At 35.5% G+C, this 18,646-nt stretch overlaps 1 protein-coding gene across 1 annotated transcript in view; it reads left to right on the forward strand.

The window, feature by feature from the left end:
- Positions 1-1,667: 1,667 nt before the first annotated feature.
- The window catches only part of ATP9B (ATPase, class II, type 9B), a gene marked incomplete at its 5' end in the record, with an annotated part of 136,298 nt that continues 119,319 nt past the window's right edge, over positions 1,668-18,646 (forward strand). Inside the window, 2 exons of the mRNA XM_009892792.1 lie at positions 1,668-1,776; positions 11,123-11,181. Of these exons, the coding sequence (XP_009891094.1) occupies positions 1,668-1,776; positions 11,123-11,181 (168 nt within the window). The remainder of the gene's footprint in view (positions 1,777-11,122; positions 11,182-18,646) is intronic.

Genomic DNA, 18,646 nt, shown 5'->3' on the forward strand with positions numbered 1-18,646 from the left:
TACAACAAACAAATAATACACTCAGATCATGCACTGGAGTTCTTCAAACAAGACTGTATTCTGCTGGTTTGTTGTCATTAGCGCAGTAGCAAATGGACTTCTCATTTTGAGTCCAACATACAAAGGATATAAAGGATACAAGTTTGATTGTAAGCAGTATGCTAAAGATATTTAACTGCTTACAGTTAAAGAAAGATGACAGGTTTTTTAAGACTGGCTTTACAATTTCAGCTCCCCTTTGGAAGAGTATGTGCTTTGATTACCGTCTAGTTAATAAGATACGTACAAATGGCAAATATATTTGAAGGTACTTCAGCAATGCCTTTTTTTATGCTGCTAAAATATCTGTACTGCCAAAGCTCATAAAAATGCTGGTGCCAGAAAAGGGGAAAACCTTAATGCTCATTCAGTTATGCCCTAGGAGTGAAGAGGAATGCATTTTGCAAAGGCACTTTTTTGTTCTACATAGTTCTAATATAATTGTTGTAGCTAATGCAAACCTGAACAAATAATAAGTGTTTAACTATAAGGTCGCAACAGAGTAAGCCTTGGAATTTTGGGCTGGAACTACAAAACAGCCCTTGCTATCGAAAAGGAGAATTTTAGTCAAGACTTCTTTTAGGAAAACTCTACACCTTCAACTCTTTCTTATTGCTGGGGAGGGTAGGGGAAGGTTGGCAAACTGTTGAACTTCTGCAAGAAAAGAAGTCTAATGGTATAAATTTTTAGGAAAATTTTTTTTACTTCTGTAGAAGGAAAGTTTTGGTGGGTATCTGAAGCTAGATTAGATAATCTAGAACGTTATCTGTTGGAGGATTTGTGAATATTTGAATTATTTGGCCATTTTACTTGTAGTAATGATAAGATCCCTTTACTGTTGAAAATTTTATTTCCCTTTCACTGATGGAGAATGACTGAGCACTTGAGTTTAAGAAGCCACAAGACCGTATCTGAGGAGATGTAGAAAGGCAGAGAGGAAACTCTTACGTGCTTATCCCTGAACTGTTCGGTATTCTTCCTAGCTTACCACCTTTTGTGGCCAGAGACCATCTTAGTTGCATGTAGTGCGCTCTGCACTTCCAGCAGAAGCTGCAGTAGCACTGTCCTGTGAAAGCAGCAGCCAAAGGATGTAGATACTTAGTTTTTCAGAACAAACGCACTTTTTCTTTGTCAATATTTATGACATATTGGTAAATAAATACATTTAAGATGGCAAAATTAATTAAACTAGCCATCCATTTACCTTTTCATTTCTGTCTGTTAGGAGAAAGGCAGTGAACTTAAAATTAGAATTGGAGACTTCTTAATGTTTTTGGTAAAAACTTAACATTTGTGGAAGACAGGGAAATACGCTTATTGAACTAATAAAGACTGTCTTTAGCTCATCCAAAGCATTTTAATTTTTTTAAATTTCAAATTGTATCTAAATCATGTTTATTTGGAAATGTAGTTATTCTAATTATATTTGTACAATGTACAAGTATGATTTTCCTTTTTTTGGACTAAACAAAGATATTATTTTAACAGATAGAAGAAAACACCAAAACCCAAATAAGAAAAAAGTTAATATTCTAAGCACATGTTCCTACTCTGTATAGTGTTCCTACTCATGTATTTCTGTTCTAGTACTTTGACAATTCTGAATTGCATAATTATATCTTTAACAGGGATTTGTTTTGACGGTCACGGTGGTACGGGAAGCCGTTGATGAATTTCGACGTTACAAGAGAGACAAGGAAATGAACTCACAGTTATATAGCAAGCTGACAGTACGAGGTTAGCAAAACCATTTGTATAAATCCTTAAAATAATTCATCTTTTTCTTATATATACATTTACAGACTTTCAGTTCAGAGAAATAACTGAATAGTCTCAAGCTGTATTCAGAATGAAACTGATACTGAACTAAAAGTCCTTAATTTCCCTCAGATAATTATGTATGTTAAACTTGACCTGTTTAAGAAGTGTTGTAAATCTTCTGTTATTTGTAAAGGAGAGGCGTATGTTTATAATTGTATATATTTTTGAAGCATTCTGCTGTTTAGTACTATTACTTCAAAGTGCAGTTCTCCTCTGAAATTGATACTGAACAGTAACTCAGCAACTGTCAGCTGTGTATCAAGTGTATATAGGAAATAAGGGATCAGTAACTAAGAAATACGATCTAATTAAAATTCACTAGAGCCTGTCAAACTTGGTGGATATATTTGTACTTAAGAAAAGGAAGCTGTATTGTGAGTCAGCTTCAGTATCAAAAATACCGATTTCAATTTTTGCATATAATTTGAAATCTATATGATCATGCAGTAGCAACAGCCAGTTTTCTTTCCAGAAATTAATAAAAGGAGAAATCACTGTTACAACTTTTTTTGGACTCGAAACTTTTGATAGTTTTCCACAAAGACTTTTAAGGAAATGAAGCACTTCAACTGTGCAGTGACAATTAAATTTGGTAGGATACTGTAAATTTTAAACATGGGCATGAAAGAAAAAACTATGTGCTCCTCTCCATTTTTATGTTGCTTAGCACATTTTAATTTTTAGATTCAGAACAGAGTATCACATAGGTTATTCATTATTTCTTGGCACCTTTCTATTATCAAGTCAAACTGTAATGAATAACATTACAAAACAGCATGACCTTGCTGTTACCCTTGAAAGTTATTTTGCTGAAATATCCTGGGAAATCTCTGTTAAGGATTTTCCCTGGCATAGAAGTTCTAGAACGCGGGAAATTGTTAAGGAATGTGAGGTTGTGTCTCAAACAGTTAAAGTATATGGCATACATTGTGCCAAGTGTAAATTCTGTTCACTAATTACCAACATACATTTTGCTGCACTTTTAAAAATATTTTGGTGAATATCTTCTGACAGTCAGTGGGAAGAGTAACCTCACCAGATCTGGGAGTCTTAAATAGAAACTAAACTCTTGGAGTAGCTCTGGAGTAGCGCTCTCCAGAAAAAAATGGGTGAAAAGCTTGTAATGTAGCACAAGTATGTTCTGACTAAAATCTTACCCCATTTTTTTAAAGTAATAGGAAGGTAAGTAAACAGGCAACAGTCCCATTAGTGATGACACAACCTAGCAGCCGAGGGGAATTGATACTGCTTCCTCAGTGCATGGAAACTTGCATTTTTTTGTCGAGTTTGCTTACGGAAGGGAACAACTGTAGGGATTGTTCTTCCCTTCTGTGTCAGTCTGAAATAGCTTTATCAACAATTAGACATACCACTGTGGAAATTCGCAATTGGGATAGCTATCACTTGTTTAATACAAGTGGTTAAGTGGTTTCGTTGCTGGCTTCCACATCTTTAGAGCCTTTAATGCAGTCGGGGGGGAGGGAGGACTGTTAACAGTTTTTCTTTCAAAGTTGTAATTTAACCTACTAGTTTGTTTATTCATTTTTTAGATCTGTTATGGTAGGCCACTGAACACTCACCTTTGAAACAGACAGTACAATCCTACCCTATTCAGCAACAGTGTTAGTAATGTGAAATTCTGAGTTCTGGAAGCACATGTATAGTTTATAGTTACCAGTGTGATGTAAATGTCAAGACTGACATTTGCTGTTTTAAGAGATAAGTGTGGTGCCTTTTGTGCTTCTTTTTGTACTTAACTTGTTAGAGTTAATATTGGAGTTTCTGGTAAATTGCTAGGCATTTAAGCCACATTTAAGTAGAAGTTTTGGAATCCTGTCTTCCTCTTTCCCAGCTCATGAAATATTTCATGAGGTTATGTGTATCTGAGAAACTTTTTGTTTTGTAGCTTCTAGAAATAAGGAAGTTGTCAAATTAAGATTGGATTTGGTCACCTTGACACAGTTGTTTTCTAGATACGGAATAGAGATATAAAAATATTATACAATAGCATATGGGTAAAGCCCAGCAGTTACATCAGGAACTGGCAGGTAGAGAGCAGTGACTTGTTCAAGAGCAGTTTCAAAAATGCTGTTTTTAAAAAAGGATGTCAGCTTTACCCACAGTGTGTACGTCTGTTTCAACTTTTAGGTTTTGATGTCAGTGCCATCATGATTTCATACTTGGTTTTTGTTCTGTTTCGTGGGGTTTTTTTTGATGATCTTGATATTCTACAGAAGTAAAGATTCAAGATCTCTGCTTACAATGAACTCTGAATTCCATGTTGATCACATCATTGTCAATGAGCTAACAATGTTTTGAGTCATGGCCAATTTTAAGAATGAAAACATTATTGCAGTCCTCACTCAAAATTAAGCTGTACTAAAAATTGCCACAAACACATAAATACAATAATGAATAGATGATAAATTGCACCTTCTTCATAATATAGGTTCTTTCATAATAAGGCATTCTGAAACTGAAAGGAATAATTTTGAGGCAGAAAATAGGACTTACTGCTGTGATAAAATTAGACTGAGATTTTTACAGATTTTGAGAAGGATTTAGGTATTCATCTATGCAAATCAATAAAGTCAAGTACTACACTTCTGCAAACAATTTTTATAAATAACTTTCAATATAATTACCTACTTTTTAATATTGGCAGTACTGTTCAAGTGGAAAAATTCAGTTAGGCTTACTACACCGACCTGCAGGCTAATGGTTTGGAGAAAGAAGGCTTTGTTACTTGTGAATGAACAAACTTGATACTGATTTAATTAAAAGCCTGAAAATCGATGCTGCTCTTAAGAGTCACTTTTCAGAGTGGAACTGCACTTTATACTGCTCTAGCATCTTTTTTTTCCTAGTGACTTTTACTTGTGTAGGTTTTACAGTCCTCTCTTTGAAAAAGCTATTTTCCATCTCAAAGGTGGAGAAACTGACATAGAGAGGTTAAGCAGGTTCCCTTTGCTCAAACTGGACAGTAGGAAAACTTAGTAAGGGTCAGTATTACCCTTGGTTTAATTGTACACCATTTATGGAAGATCAACATGAGAATTTAGTCACTTCTAGTTAGTTGTTTTACAAAATTGTATGTTTACTATAGGGAAACAAACATATTTGTAGCAAGAGAAGCTTATGGGATTTGAACTGTGATTATTTACTTCTACAAAAATAGTGTGGGTAGGCTGATTTCTAAGTTAGAATCTTTTTATACAGCATTGCAATAGCTTAAAATCAGGAATTCTTTGACTACCTAGCAGTGTTGACTTTCTGTAGAGTCATTATTAGCCTCAGGAATGCCTAAACAGGTAAAACATGTCAGTGTTGCCTTAGGACATGCATGTTGCTAGTGTAAGAAGTACCAGCTTTTTGAAGATGGTGGATTCACAGTAATGACTCTTGAAGACTTAGAATTTCTTTTTAGTAATTCAAAACCTTGAAAAAGTATTTGTTCTAATCAGTAAGTCTTAGCCTTTCTAATAATAATGAGCTGTTCAGAACATGAAATCAAGGGAGAATGGGACATGGGTTTTAAGTGTTAATTAATTGTACTTAGGCAGCAATGGCCAGCCTAATGCCTATATATAGGAATTCTGATCCAGGAGATATCCAGTGTTATGCAGTTTTCTATTTGTCATGTAACGTGGCAAAGCTCAGTCATCCCTTGGTGAATTTGCTATGTGTAACTTTGCACTTGTGAAGAAGATGAACATGCTACACGTGAAGTTTGAATGGTTTCTACTTTTTCAACCCTTTGTGGCAAGTGATGAAACATGCAAATCAGTAAATGCGTAGAATTTTTTTTTGTGAACGAGTCAATTAAGTGTACCATTAAGTGTACATGTCTTTCATGCGAATCTCTTCCTGTGTATACTTTCCTAGGTTGCGGTATTGAACCTCTTTGAGTTGTTCAATCTGTGATGCGTTCTACTGTCTTAATCTTTTTCTTCAGATGTTTGTTGCAAAATCTGCTTTCCTTTTTTCTTATTGAAGTCTGCAAATCCTTAATAGACAGTTTTCAGTCAGTACGGAAGTTGAAGTTGGATGGAGGAAGAGTATCTGCCTGTAGAATTGAAATTACCTTGCTATTGAAGATCCTGTCAATTTAATTGCCTTTTTCTGCTTCAGAGCAGCTCACCTGCACATCTTTATGTAAAGCAGAAACTGCAATGGAAAAAATTTTAGACCTGTGCATGCAGGTTTGGGAGGACTTCTGTTTTTCATTCCTAGGGGACCATTGTACTTCTGGCAGAGCTTTGTCTCATGCACTTGGGTATGACTAGTTATGTGCCTATGAAAAAACACTGCTGTTCTGCAGAAGAATCACCTCAAGTTCATAAACAGGCTATTATCTTTTTCATTAAGCTGCCAAAAGCCAATTTGATAATAAAATCGTAAAGCAATTTTAACTCTTTTTTCCCTTCCCATTCTTGAAGTTGGCAGTCCTGCCCTGAGCCTAGTTAGGTTTGCCCGTGCAGTGTTACTGAAATTTTGAAGAAAAAAGATCAAGAAGAAAAAAAACTAACTATAATACTCAAAACTGCGAGTTGCAGAAGCGACATGCATCTGTCACTTCATCTCTGGATGCTTAACGTGATTTTCGGAAGTGCTGCAGAACTCTCTCACTTTGCAACCTACAAAGAAAAAGAAAAAAAATTAATGTCAGGAGAGATAAGATTAATGAAATAGTTCCATCCAGGCTTCAAATGTGAAAGTTATGTCTTTGCTGTATCCTTAGAGAGTGTTTAAAAATGTAGTGAAGTTGAAAATATATGCCAAAACTATGTGAAATTGAGAAAATATCAATAACTGCTATACATAAGAGGAGAACAAAGTGTGAAAACTAGTAGGTTTCCTTTAAAATTGGAGAATTTACAATTCTCTAAAAGAGAGCTACAGTGATTTGAATTATTTATTATTTTTTTTACTTTTGAACTTCTGTTTATGCAGTGGGAGCTGCTCAGTTCCGAAAATGCCACCTTACCCAGTTTATATCTCAGCTGACCTTTTTTTAAATTGCAAAGTGGTGTCTGTCAAGAGGCAGTTTTCAATCATTCATACATATGTGACCTGCAATTTTAAAATAAGGTGTTTGTCAGAATGTCTTGATTATAGTAATATTATTCTTTTGCAGTTATTTGAAATCTGTATTGAAACCTCTTACAACACTAGAATTTCAGCTCTTCAAGGACAGGTCGTCCTTCTGCTTTTTAAAAAGCCACTGCGTTAAAAAAAACCCTCAACGTTATTTCTGAATCTAGAGGCACAATATTAGGTCTTTATTGCTTGCAATATTTCAAACCTACTGATGACTTCATTCCTGGTATTTAGACCATTTGGAACAGATAAGTTTTTAAAGAATTGTATCAATTTAATCTGGCTGATTAGGGAAGGAGTAAGCAACAGCAGAAACAGAACTTGAAATTTTAATGTACAAAAGAAATTCAAAAAGAGGCTGGAAGAGAGGAAATGTCAAGGGGTGTGTTCTCTTCCATGTGTTTGCATCCTCCGGGAGATTGGATAAGAACAGAATGAAGGCTTTCCATTTCACACAAGAGGAGGAAGTACACAGAGCAGAGGAGCTAGGAAGTTTCTCCCTAGAGTTTTATGTTGATGATTAAAGACTAACCTGAGTTCTCTACGTACGATTGAGATTGAAAGAAGGACCTAAGGACAGGGCTTGCACTGAAAGATCAGCATCCTCACCTTGGACTCACTGTAGCTTTTAAGCTCCCTCCTCTCCCCCCATTGTATTATGTATCCTCTAATCATGCTGACAGCTTAGGCTAATGGATGCCAGGTAAAACTTCCATGTGGTCTACACTTGACTCCTTTCATTCAAGAGTTCTATATTTATGGGTTAGAGACAAGCTCTGTTACCAACTCCTGAAGCAGTACTTCAGACAGTACTCAAGGTACCATGGGTAAGATGTGTTAGAAAATTAAAAAGAATTTGAAAGTGCTACTCTCAGAAGTTACTGTTCTTTCAGGAGTGGGTTGCAGTAAGGCAGTAGAGACACTTCTTAAACAAAAGCACAAAAAATCCTTTCTAAAATAGAGTACACCCACATTTTTTTTACTTCATTTCTTAATTTTTTTATGTGAAATATTTGTTAGCACATATGAGATATTTATTAGTTTTTCAAATCGTTGCAATTCATTTCAAAAGGCTTTATCTTGGGAGTATAATGAATTACTACAGACACATTTCAACGTTCCAGTTCTGCATAATTCTATATGTTGCTTTAGGCGAAAGCCTTGCGCCTTGGTGGACTATAAAGTCTGGATGCGCAGCTACTTCTGACAGCTTTGGACTTTTTATTGGTAATTACACAGATGGTAAAGAGTGTTTTGCTATGGAGATGTTTTTAGAGAAAAAAATAGTTTGCAAAAATAATTTATGCAGTGAATAAGATTCAGTGTCTTTTTTTTCCCCTCTAAATGCATCTTTACTACGATGTAGTATTGCATTATTTTAATGTTCTCTGAAATGTTGTCTAATGATTCTCATTTTTGCTTGTCTAAAGGAAAGTGTTATTTGTTGACTTCTCAAAATTTTAAGCCATTTCTTGAATTACTGCCACATTTTACCATTAAGTTTTTAATGGAGTAAGTCCTGCCATTCAGATCCCTTGTAGAATTAATTCTTTTATGTCACAGACCACTTTCTTACGTGTGGGGATATACAAGATGCTCCAAGACGACATGTTAGTGTATAGTAAAGATGGTATTCTGTAATGTTATACTAAGCCACCTAGAAAACAGTCTGATAAGGAAACTTCAATTCATAATGTGGAATTCCCTGGATTGCTCGTCTGAGTGCAAGCAAAGGTGCGGTGTGGGTTCCTGTTGGTATACTTGGCACCAGGAGTCTTTGCTTTTTGTCTGCCCTACATCATGTTGCAAATGAATGTTCTACCTTCTATTGTCCTCTGAGACTTTGTGTCTTTATCTGTACTGTAGATGCTGTTAGAACACGACTGTGGAAAATTAAGTTGCTAAAACTGCTAGTAATTGCATTTGATTAGTATCTCTGAATGGTTTTGGTCATATGTGACTGTGTAGGTGGCATAGATCTGAGACTTAATGCAGCTGGTACTAGGATTTTTGTGGCTGTTATTACTATAATTAATTGCTTGACTTGGTTATCACATTGATAAACTGATGAAAATTGTTAGTGGAGGAATTGAAAACAAAATAGAAAATGTTATCCTTTTCGTAAAGCTAACAGACTTAGAAAGCAAAGTTAATATTATGATGTTTTTCTGGTATATACTATTCACCTCTAGTCAAAACTTGAGAATTTATAAAGAGAATTCAGAGGCTCACGCAGTTAAGCAGATTAAATATGTTGATTTGATATCAGAGTGTTCTTTTAGTGATTGAATTTCAGTATTAGTTACTTTAAGTTAGTGTCACACTCTCAACATTTTTTAACCTAATTTCCATAGGTATCTTGAAACTCCTGTAGAGAACTGCTAATGTTTCTTGGTACAGCTTTTTACACCTTGGTCTTCTACTCCCTTCACACTCACAAATGTGTTATGGCAGAGTTAGGAGTCAGACTGAAGGTACAATTTGTTTTATATTTGGGGGAAGGTGTTTTTGTCAACTGAAAAATTGAACTGGTGTAAAAGATCATTATCAGTAACAAAGACCGGCTTTCAGAAATAACTTCATAGACAGGCCAAACAAAAGTTCAGATATTCTTCTGACATTGGACATTGTAGAAGTGCTAATGTCATGGAACATACATTAAAAATTAGCTATAGGAATGCGTTCATTACTGACTGAAGTAAACATAAAGCAACCGTTACTTTTGCATTAAATGATATTTTAAAGAGCAACTACTGAAAATAATGAACCATAACATGAATCTTACTACATTTGACTAAATGCACATGTAAGTATAAGGAATTTTTTTGAGGTTAACTACCTGATCTCTCTTTTGAGAGTTATGATGAGGAGGTGTCATGGATTTGGAACCTACCTTATTTTTTGTTTTATACTCAGTATAATTTTCAGAAATGATAGAATGCCCATTGACAAATGTACTCTTCATAATACTTTTGATTAAACTCCAAACTGCTGCTCATCCTGTGCTTTTATGGGTCTTCTGTTCTAATTTGTTCAGTCTCATTTTTATTTGGAACCCTAGCACCTTACCATGTTTTGACATACTTGCTATCTAATACCTGCTGATCAGATACGTGCTGCTTGGAATCATGATAATGTTTCTGGTGGGAAAAGAGATTTTGTATGGGTGTGTGTTTCAGCTCATCAGGCTGTGTAAATACGTATGTGTTTCTATCCTGAGTTTATCACCTGTTATATCTTGGAGAAGTATATCCATAGGTCATGACATGTTTGTCTACAAGTTTTTTTGGTTGTTTCTAACTCAGGGAATCAACTTTTTCTGGAATTGTAGCAAGGACCTGGGACTAGAACTCCTGAATTTTAATGAGATCAACAGTAACTCATTTTTGGGCAGTAGCTTAACCTCTCTGTATCAGTTTTTCAGTCCATCAAATAAGAATGTTAAAACTCAACAGTCTTACAAATATTAATATCTTGCAGAACATGCATAAATTAAATTGGTACATGTGCTGTGTATATTTTTGAGTAAGTTGTTCACAGCAGTTACTGAATGGGTAGCTCTAGAGAATGAAAAACCTCTATTTCAGCTTTTGATATTTTACTTTTCTAAAATGAAATCTTCCGGCATTTCTTCTAACTTTAGAGAGACTTACCTGTTTTCCACTATAATTGCCAACAAGTGTCGGACAGTTCTAATTACATCAGTAACTTTAGTGGCCAAGCAAAGCTACCTGTTAGTAACTGTGCTGTGACCAACAACTCGTGTGTGAGAATGCTCCATGACTGTAAGCCTATCAACTCTTGACTTGTCAGAAATAGAAGTGCTGTCTAGGAGGAGATTTGAAAGATTCCTTTTTCCAATTTCACAAGTCTGTTATTGATACTATAGATCAGACTGGGGAATCTTCCATACCTATGTTATTCCTGTAATACTTCTACAACAGGTAACTGGTTACAAAACTAGCCTTTTTTTAACCAGTGAATTATTTAAACAGAGGAAGCCTATTTATTAATGTGTTCATCAGAGATCTATTTTGTATAAATTGTAGCATTTTCACCAAACAACGATATCTTTAAGTATAATTTGCATTCTGGGATTTATATTCTTGTGATTCTTTATTAATGTTTGCCTAAGTTGATTAAATTTCTTCTTTTTTTTAAGGTAAAGTGCAAGTTAAGAGTTCAGACATACAAGTTGGAGACCTCATCATAGTGGAAAAGGTTGATACTTTTTAAATATATTTTAGAGAATAAAGATTATTGACATGCTAATTATCTTCTGAAGAAAAGTATATTGAGGTACTTATCTGAAGTACTAACTAGCTAGTATTTTAGTTCAAGTCTTATTTGAGAGTCTTCAAGGAAGTCTATTTTTGGATTAATTATAAGCTTAATTGAATGTAAGCATTTATAATTTATGAATTGGTATATGCTTAAATTTAAATAGTGAAGGGAATACAATTACTGAATTAAATTCTTTGGCTTGTGCTGTGGTGAATGTTCAAATAAGTGTTTTTCTATGTCTGAAGCCTTCAAGGATAAGTTTTGTTTTTATATATATATATATAAAGTATATATTTATATAATATGTATATAATATTGTATTACATATAAGAAATATAAAAGTTTATATATTTTTAAAAAAGGAGAAAAAGCTTACCAGTTGGATTGCAAATGGTGAGTGACACCTGTGAACTTTTTTCCCCTCTGTCTTAGTATTATAATAAATACAGTGTTGCTTATTTCAGTTGGGTTTCTGGGATACTAAGAAATTGTAGTGACCTTGAAAGGCAACTCAATTTTCTTGTCGGAGGAAGCTATTTTTACTTAATTTCATTCTGGAAAGGTGACTCACTTTCTAGGTGTCAGCAAGTGATTCCCATTACACTTTGTATTAGAGATCTAATCCACGGAGGTGCTGGAAGGAGGCACCTCAAGTTGAAGCTTGTATCTACAGCTTTGTCTGAAGTGTTAGATGGCAAGTTGCAGCTTGGCAGAATAGTCCTTGGTGGAACCTAGTCAGTGACTAGACTTTTCTAAACTTCTTGGTAGTTTTACTACTATTGAGTGGAGTAAATTACTTCTGATAAAAGAAGATCCTTCGGCAAATATGCCCTGCTGATATATTTTATGCTTTATTTGTTAATACCTCTCCTTTTACTTGAAGAGTTTGGAGAATTCATAAATTGTTAGTGGATAGAGGTTTTCTTTTTTCAGCCATATATGACACCCCTCTTCTGTTTGATTTGGAAAACAGAATTGTTTCCTACCTTTGTTTCTTCTATAGTCCAAAGAAAGAACAATATACCCAGGTCTCATTTGATTTGCTGCTCTTAGCTTAAAGGGCATCTATTTTCATGTAGTTTGTACTATTTCTTGCCTTTTTTCCCCCTTTCTTTTGTCTGCTGCCTGTACCTGATATCATTTTGGGCCTCTCTGAGCAGCATATACTGACCATAGACAAGATTAGCACAAATGTCTGGCTTTTACATCTGTTTTGCCTTACACCTTGCTATCTTAGTGTGCAAGAGGAGTCAGCTTGCAACTGCTCACTTGTGCCTATTCCAGATCTTCTAGGAGACTGGGAATTGGATATTTGTTTTGATTTTTGTTAAGAAATTTTTTAGGGCCTTCTTAATCTCTAAACCTGGAATTAATTATTATGGAGTGTAGGGAAGACTCTGGTGGCTAATTGGTAATCTGCCTTCTCTGAAATTTACTGAGATTCATCAGTCTGAATTATGCTAGAATTTGGAAAACAAGAGTTACTTTGGGGATTAATGTGTCTTGAATGAAGTAGGTCATTAGCATATATTTCAGCATTATTTGCAGCAGCTTACAGATCATATGTTGTGAGTACCTGAAGTTTCTAATGAAACATAGTAACGTTTAAGGATTTAGGGAAATAATGAGTAGAGATTTTACTCAGGTATCTCAGTAAGATGCATGTAATTGTTTGCATGGTGTATTTCAGCTTCAAGCTCCTTCCTGCTCCAGCAGAGCTTTTTTCTTTCTTTTTGGCCTAGCTGGGGGTGCCTTCAGACTAATGAAATTAAATGTTTTGTGGTTTTATTGAGAAGTGTATTTTGTTGGAGCAAGCAGTTTTCAATTTCAGAGTATGACTCTTAAGCCAAAGAACCAGTCGGGAGTGAAATGTTCAATTGCTCACTCTAATGGCAAAGGAACAAGTTAACATTGTATTTGACTGGAAGATGCATCAACAGCATTTCTGCAGTAAATTAATGACTCATTTGAGCTGAAGATCCATATGTTAACTAGTGACTGCATCACAAATACTAACAACTTAAGTGAAAGGCTTTTCTATATTTAAACCTTGAATATCCCCTGATTTTATTTTTTTAATAGGCCTGATTAATTTCAAAGCACCTCTGAGTAACTGCAGTGTGCTTAAAACAGTTTAGTTCCGAGTAATATATCTATTGCTTCAACTGAAAATTTTGTAATGCCCTAGCACTAGGGCAGGAAGAGGCCTGCGGAGAAGAAAATACTGTCTGTTTTTAAAAGCTAAAAGATACTTGTATATGTTAGCTGAAAAGTCGTCCCCTGCCTCGAGCAGACATGCTGCTTCCTAGATGTTCTCCTTAGTTTGTGTTAAGATACATTTTTAGTTTCCAATGGGAGCACAGGTGTGCATAGTGTCCTAAATAAGACAGATGGAGAGATGAGTTGATCAGATATTGTTATTTAGACACTGTAGCTTATTGACAGTTCGGAATATGTTTTGGAGAGGGGAAGAGGGCATAAAACTTAGTAACACAGTTATAATTAATAATAATACATTTAGTCAATAACAATAATAACACATAATAGTGTTTTAAAACATACGGAAAAATAATACTTTATCTTAAAACTTTGAGAGCTTTTCCTGGAGCTGTAAAGGGACACTTATAATTTTTTCTTAATCTCAGATGTAAAGTGAAATTAATCTAATATTTGTAAGGATTGCAGTTAATGCTAGCATGCAAATGGAAGAAAACAACTGGAAAGTGCTTCTTAGTTTATAACTCAGAAGCAAGCAGGAAGATTTTTGTCAATGAGAAAAGCATATGGTTCCTTACATGAATGGAGAAGACAGGACAGTAAATGCAAAATTCTGAGGGTTTGTAGCTATGGGCTAGTTGTTCCCCTAGTTGTAGGGGAATTGGAAGACTGACTAGGGAGTTGCAGAAGCTTACGTAAATAACAATTTCATGATAATAATATGAGAAAAATGAAAAAGCAATTTGAAAGCTATGGAAATGGTATTTTTCAAGTGAATATTGTAGCCTGTGTTGCAGGGAAGTATAGGTGTGTTTGTGGGTTTTCTTGTTTTCCAACCTGGCTAGTATTCCTGGATGGCACGGAGTTATCTATGGGATCCCAGAAGCTGGGGAAGTACTCACCTTGTGTTGACCATTATCTTGCCGTAGTTAGATCTCTAGGAATGATTCTGTAAGTCTGCAGCAGAGACAAACCCTGAGAGAAATGGAAGCCCTCCTCTCCTAGAGCTCTAATTCTGCCCAGACTTAAGCAAAACAATGTATTCAAGTCACTTTCATGACATATATTCAAATTTCAGTATATATCAATAAACATTTCTAGCTTCATCTCCATGGTAATTGAGATTACATAGTTTCTTCATGAGTTTCTGAATGCTTGAAGTTGTATGTGTTGTCATTTTAACTTGTTCCACTTTGATAAATATGGCATGAGAGGGCTAACATGATTGATATATTGCTGCTGTTTGTCTGTGATAATGTACAACAGAACTTAATTTTCTCCATAATGAGGTGTTAAAGATTTTTGTAGCATACTTGCCATCTGTTTCTGTGTAGACACTCTTTTATAGTGACTAGGTACGTTTTTGCAGGGGGGATCTTTGTTCTCCAGTGTCAGCAGTAATAGTGATGATGTTTTTCGGTATGCGGTACTCCTGCAGTACCTTTCTACCCACTTCCAAAATATGGAAAAGCTGATGAAAAATGAGATGTCAGTCTTAAATACTGTTGTGGGTTTGTTTTTTGGTTTGGTTTGGTTTTGTTTTTCCCTGAGAGAGAAAGTAAAGACAATACGGTCTCTAGCCTTGCCTACATGGAAGGATATATTCGGATATGTTAATGCAGAAAAGCTTACATTATTTTACAGGAAAGAAAAGCAAGCAGAGAGAACACATTAAAAAGGCGTAAAATTAGGATGCCTTTTTCTATTATTGCAGTGTGAAAACGATCACGTGACTGATTTGATCACAGTCTGCAGTTTCCTCAAGGGAAGCAGCAGTGGGGAAGTGCTGATTTCCTCTCTGGTCACCAGCGGTAGGACACAAGGAGATGGAATGAAGCTGCGCCAGGGGAAGTTCAGGTTGGACATCAGGAGTAGATTCTTCACTGAGACAGTGGTCGGTTGCTGGAACAGATGGCCCAGGGGAGTGGTCATGGCACCAAGCCTGTCAGAGTTCAAGGAGTGTCTGGACGATGCTCTTAGTCGAGTAGCTTAGTTTTCGGCAGTCTTGTGTGGAGCAGGGAGTTGGACTCGATGATCCTTATGGGTCCCTTCCAACTTGAGATATTCTGTGATTCTGCCCAATTTTGTCAGGCATGAAGACTGGAATCTTGGATAGCAGATACCAGGTGAATGTTTTGTTTGCTGAATGTGAAATGTATTCTCTGTGGAAGTTGGTATGATTCGTAAAAACTTGATACCTCTTTTGGATTATTAGAACTTCTATTTAATTCAGTATTAGATCATTTGACTGTTAGTTTTGCAAAACTTTTGGGGTGTTGGTCAAGTGTTTTAGCTTGTTTACAAGTAACTGGAGGTTTATAGGCATGAAGCCAGTAACCTGAAACTTGTGTAATGGATTTATGTCAGAGCTGGCAGGGAAGCTGCAAAAATGTATAGCTAATCTATATGAAGACTGGATATCTGTTTAATTGTTATTGTCATTTAAGGAAAGATTTATTTAATTTTGAAGTTGCATTTTCCCTTTCCTCTTTTTTCTTTCCTCTAATAGGTGCATAATAATATATATGAAGGTTAATGGTTTTGCTGCAGTTTTCTCCAAATCTGAATATGAGATATTTGTTGTTGAATCCAGGCTAATGATGGATAATAAATTTCACTACATGTTTAATTATTTTCTGTTATAAGGCAAGATTAAAAAAAAAATGCTGTACTAGCTGCAGTTGCAGGTGAGCAGCCTCTTTGAGGTGAATGCTGTTGACATACAGACAAGCACATGATTTTTTTAACTCTTTGTGCTTTTACAAATAATTTGGAATTGCTGCAAATCGGGAAGTATCCATGCATGAAAATGCATGATTTTAAGGTATGAGAAGGGTTTTTTGCTAACAGCATGGGATTTTTAGGTAAACCAGAATGTACATTTATTTTCTGGTGTTTCCAAACTTGCTTGTTTTTCAAGCATCTTGTTTGCTTAACATAGTACCATCTCTGTAGCCGTCTGTGGCCCCTCTGTATTGAACTTCCCATCAACAGAGAGTAGAGTTGCAGTTGCTTCCAGTCCCACTTCTGAATTGTTCCTTGAGAGTATGTTACAGGGAGTGACAAGAGATACCTGCTTCCCAGAGATTTGGAGAGTTTACACCATCTGATTTTGAAAGCTGAGCCCATATAACACAGACTCTGGCAGTTGGCTCTGACAGATCTATTCAGATCACACTATTCCAAATGGCACTGTTGTGGCTGTGTGCTGATCTCAGGAAGGCTTCTTTGGAGGAATGAAAAACTTTGCCTACAGTATCCAGGATGTTTTGTCGTGAGAAATAATATTAGTATCTGAGAGTGGCTTATGAAGAACTAAGGCAAATGCTAGAGTACAGCATTATATATGGGAAAAAGCGTCAGCTTCTTCAGTGGCATTGTCTGGTGTAAATACACATTTATTCTTCATTATGAGTGAGACTGAATTTTTTTACTCTGAGCTGATTTTAATGGATAGTCAGGCATAGTATTTTGAAGGTCCCACACTGTGTCGTACAAAGCACTATTTAGTTACCTTGATGTATATTTTGAGCTGTTTTATTGGAAGTGACTATGAGTGTGTCTACTTCTGAAATTTTTTCTTTTGATGTGGTGATTAAGGGGAAGTGCTGCCTTCAAAAAAGAAAAAGGTGGAGGGTTAAAAATGAGGAACTATGTATCTGGTTTCAAATCAAACTGGTTTGAGAATGCTGGGTTTCTTCCTGTTCGTAAGAGTGTGTTCTTAAATGTTGAGATGAAGTATGAAATAGACAATAGTTGTGTAGTTTTGAAATGCTCATATACCAAATGTGCTTCTTAATTTTTTCTGTTGAGTAAATTCAGTCAGGTTTTTAAGGCTGAGATCTGCGAGGTTCATGTATGCCATGTGGTGGGCTTTGTCAGCTACATTTGTTTTCTTTTCCACTCAAACAGACAGTTAAGCTCTTAAAAAATAAAAGATGAGCCATAGGTATGCAGCTGCTTTCAAGGCACTATTAACCAGATACAACAGGGAAGCCTGGAATTCATTCTTAAATGGTGGTACTTTCTATGGGCAAAAAATATTCATGTGTTATATCCTCTTAACAAGTAACCTGGAATGAATACTAAGAAATATTTTTTAGCATGAAACTAGTAAAGCCATTGCTAATAATCCACTGAGATGTCTTAATTGGTTAAAGGTAGTCTGTAAATGAAATGCAAATGAATCTTTGTGTTTATCTCAGTATCAAACACTGCAGCATGTGGCATACTGGATGTAAGTTATGATGGAAGAAACTGCAATTCAGCACATTATCTTTTCCCATTGCTCTGTCCACTGTTCACTCTGGTCCCTGTAAGCTTAGTCTGTCACTTTTTTCCTTTCTAGGCCTGTATCTCTTTCAGGTTTTGACATGTTGGTTATTTTTACTTCCCCCAGTTTTTCTTTCTTAAACCCTATGTTGGCAATGTGTAACTGGTGCTGGTGGATGCATTGTGAACAAGTGGTGGGGAAAGCTAAGGGTTTGGGTAGTCACGTAGAAGATAGTACATGTGGGAGGGTGGTATTGTTCGTTGTGTTTAATCTGTGAAAGCTTAGATTGGCCTTTCTGTGGTCAACAAAAAATTGAAAACGTGATTTGATACGGATAGTTCTGTGCTTGAAAGGGAAGTGGCAGAACAGGTGTGCAGATGCATCTGACTGTACATGCGGCTCTATGCCTTACATACCGAGGAAGAAATTCTATTAATTTTTTGTATTTGTAAAGCAGAGGTTTATAGATATGTGAAATAGAAAATGCTGTTCCCTGACTTGCTGTTTCCTCTGTGTATGTTTGTGTGTGTTTCTCCTGGAGAGAGGAGAATGTTTGCAAAATTGAGTGCCAAGACAGATGTTTTAAAGTTCACTGTTTTTTTTCTATCATATATGCTGTGTCAGAGTTTTGGTCAGTGAAATTATTTTTTAAAATATTTGAATTAGATATTTATATTCTTGAACTACTGTTTTCAGTCAAGAAAATGTAAATCTGTTTTAGTTCTTCAGATATTTATGATTTCAATTATAAAGAGCATCTGAAAGGATTAGCTGTTGTTTGCTTATTGTATAATTTTTTGAAAATATTGATTTCTGAATTGCAAATGCTGAATGTAAAGTACTGTGAGAAATCCTATTTTAATTGAGTTTCAATCCAAGTGTGACCTTTTGGTGATAGATCTTACTGGACAT

This window comes from Charadrius vociferus, unplaced genomic scaffold (assembly GCF_000708025.1).
Source record: "Charadrius vociferus isolate BGI_N301 unplaced genomic scaffold, ASM70802v2 scaffold629, whole genome shotgun sequence".
Lineage (NCBI taxonomy): Eukaryota > Metazoa > Chordata > Aves > Charadriiformes > Charadriidae > Charadrius > Charadrius vociferus.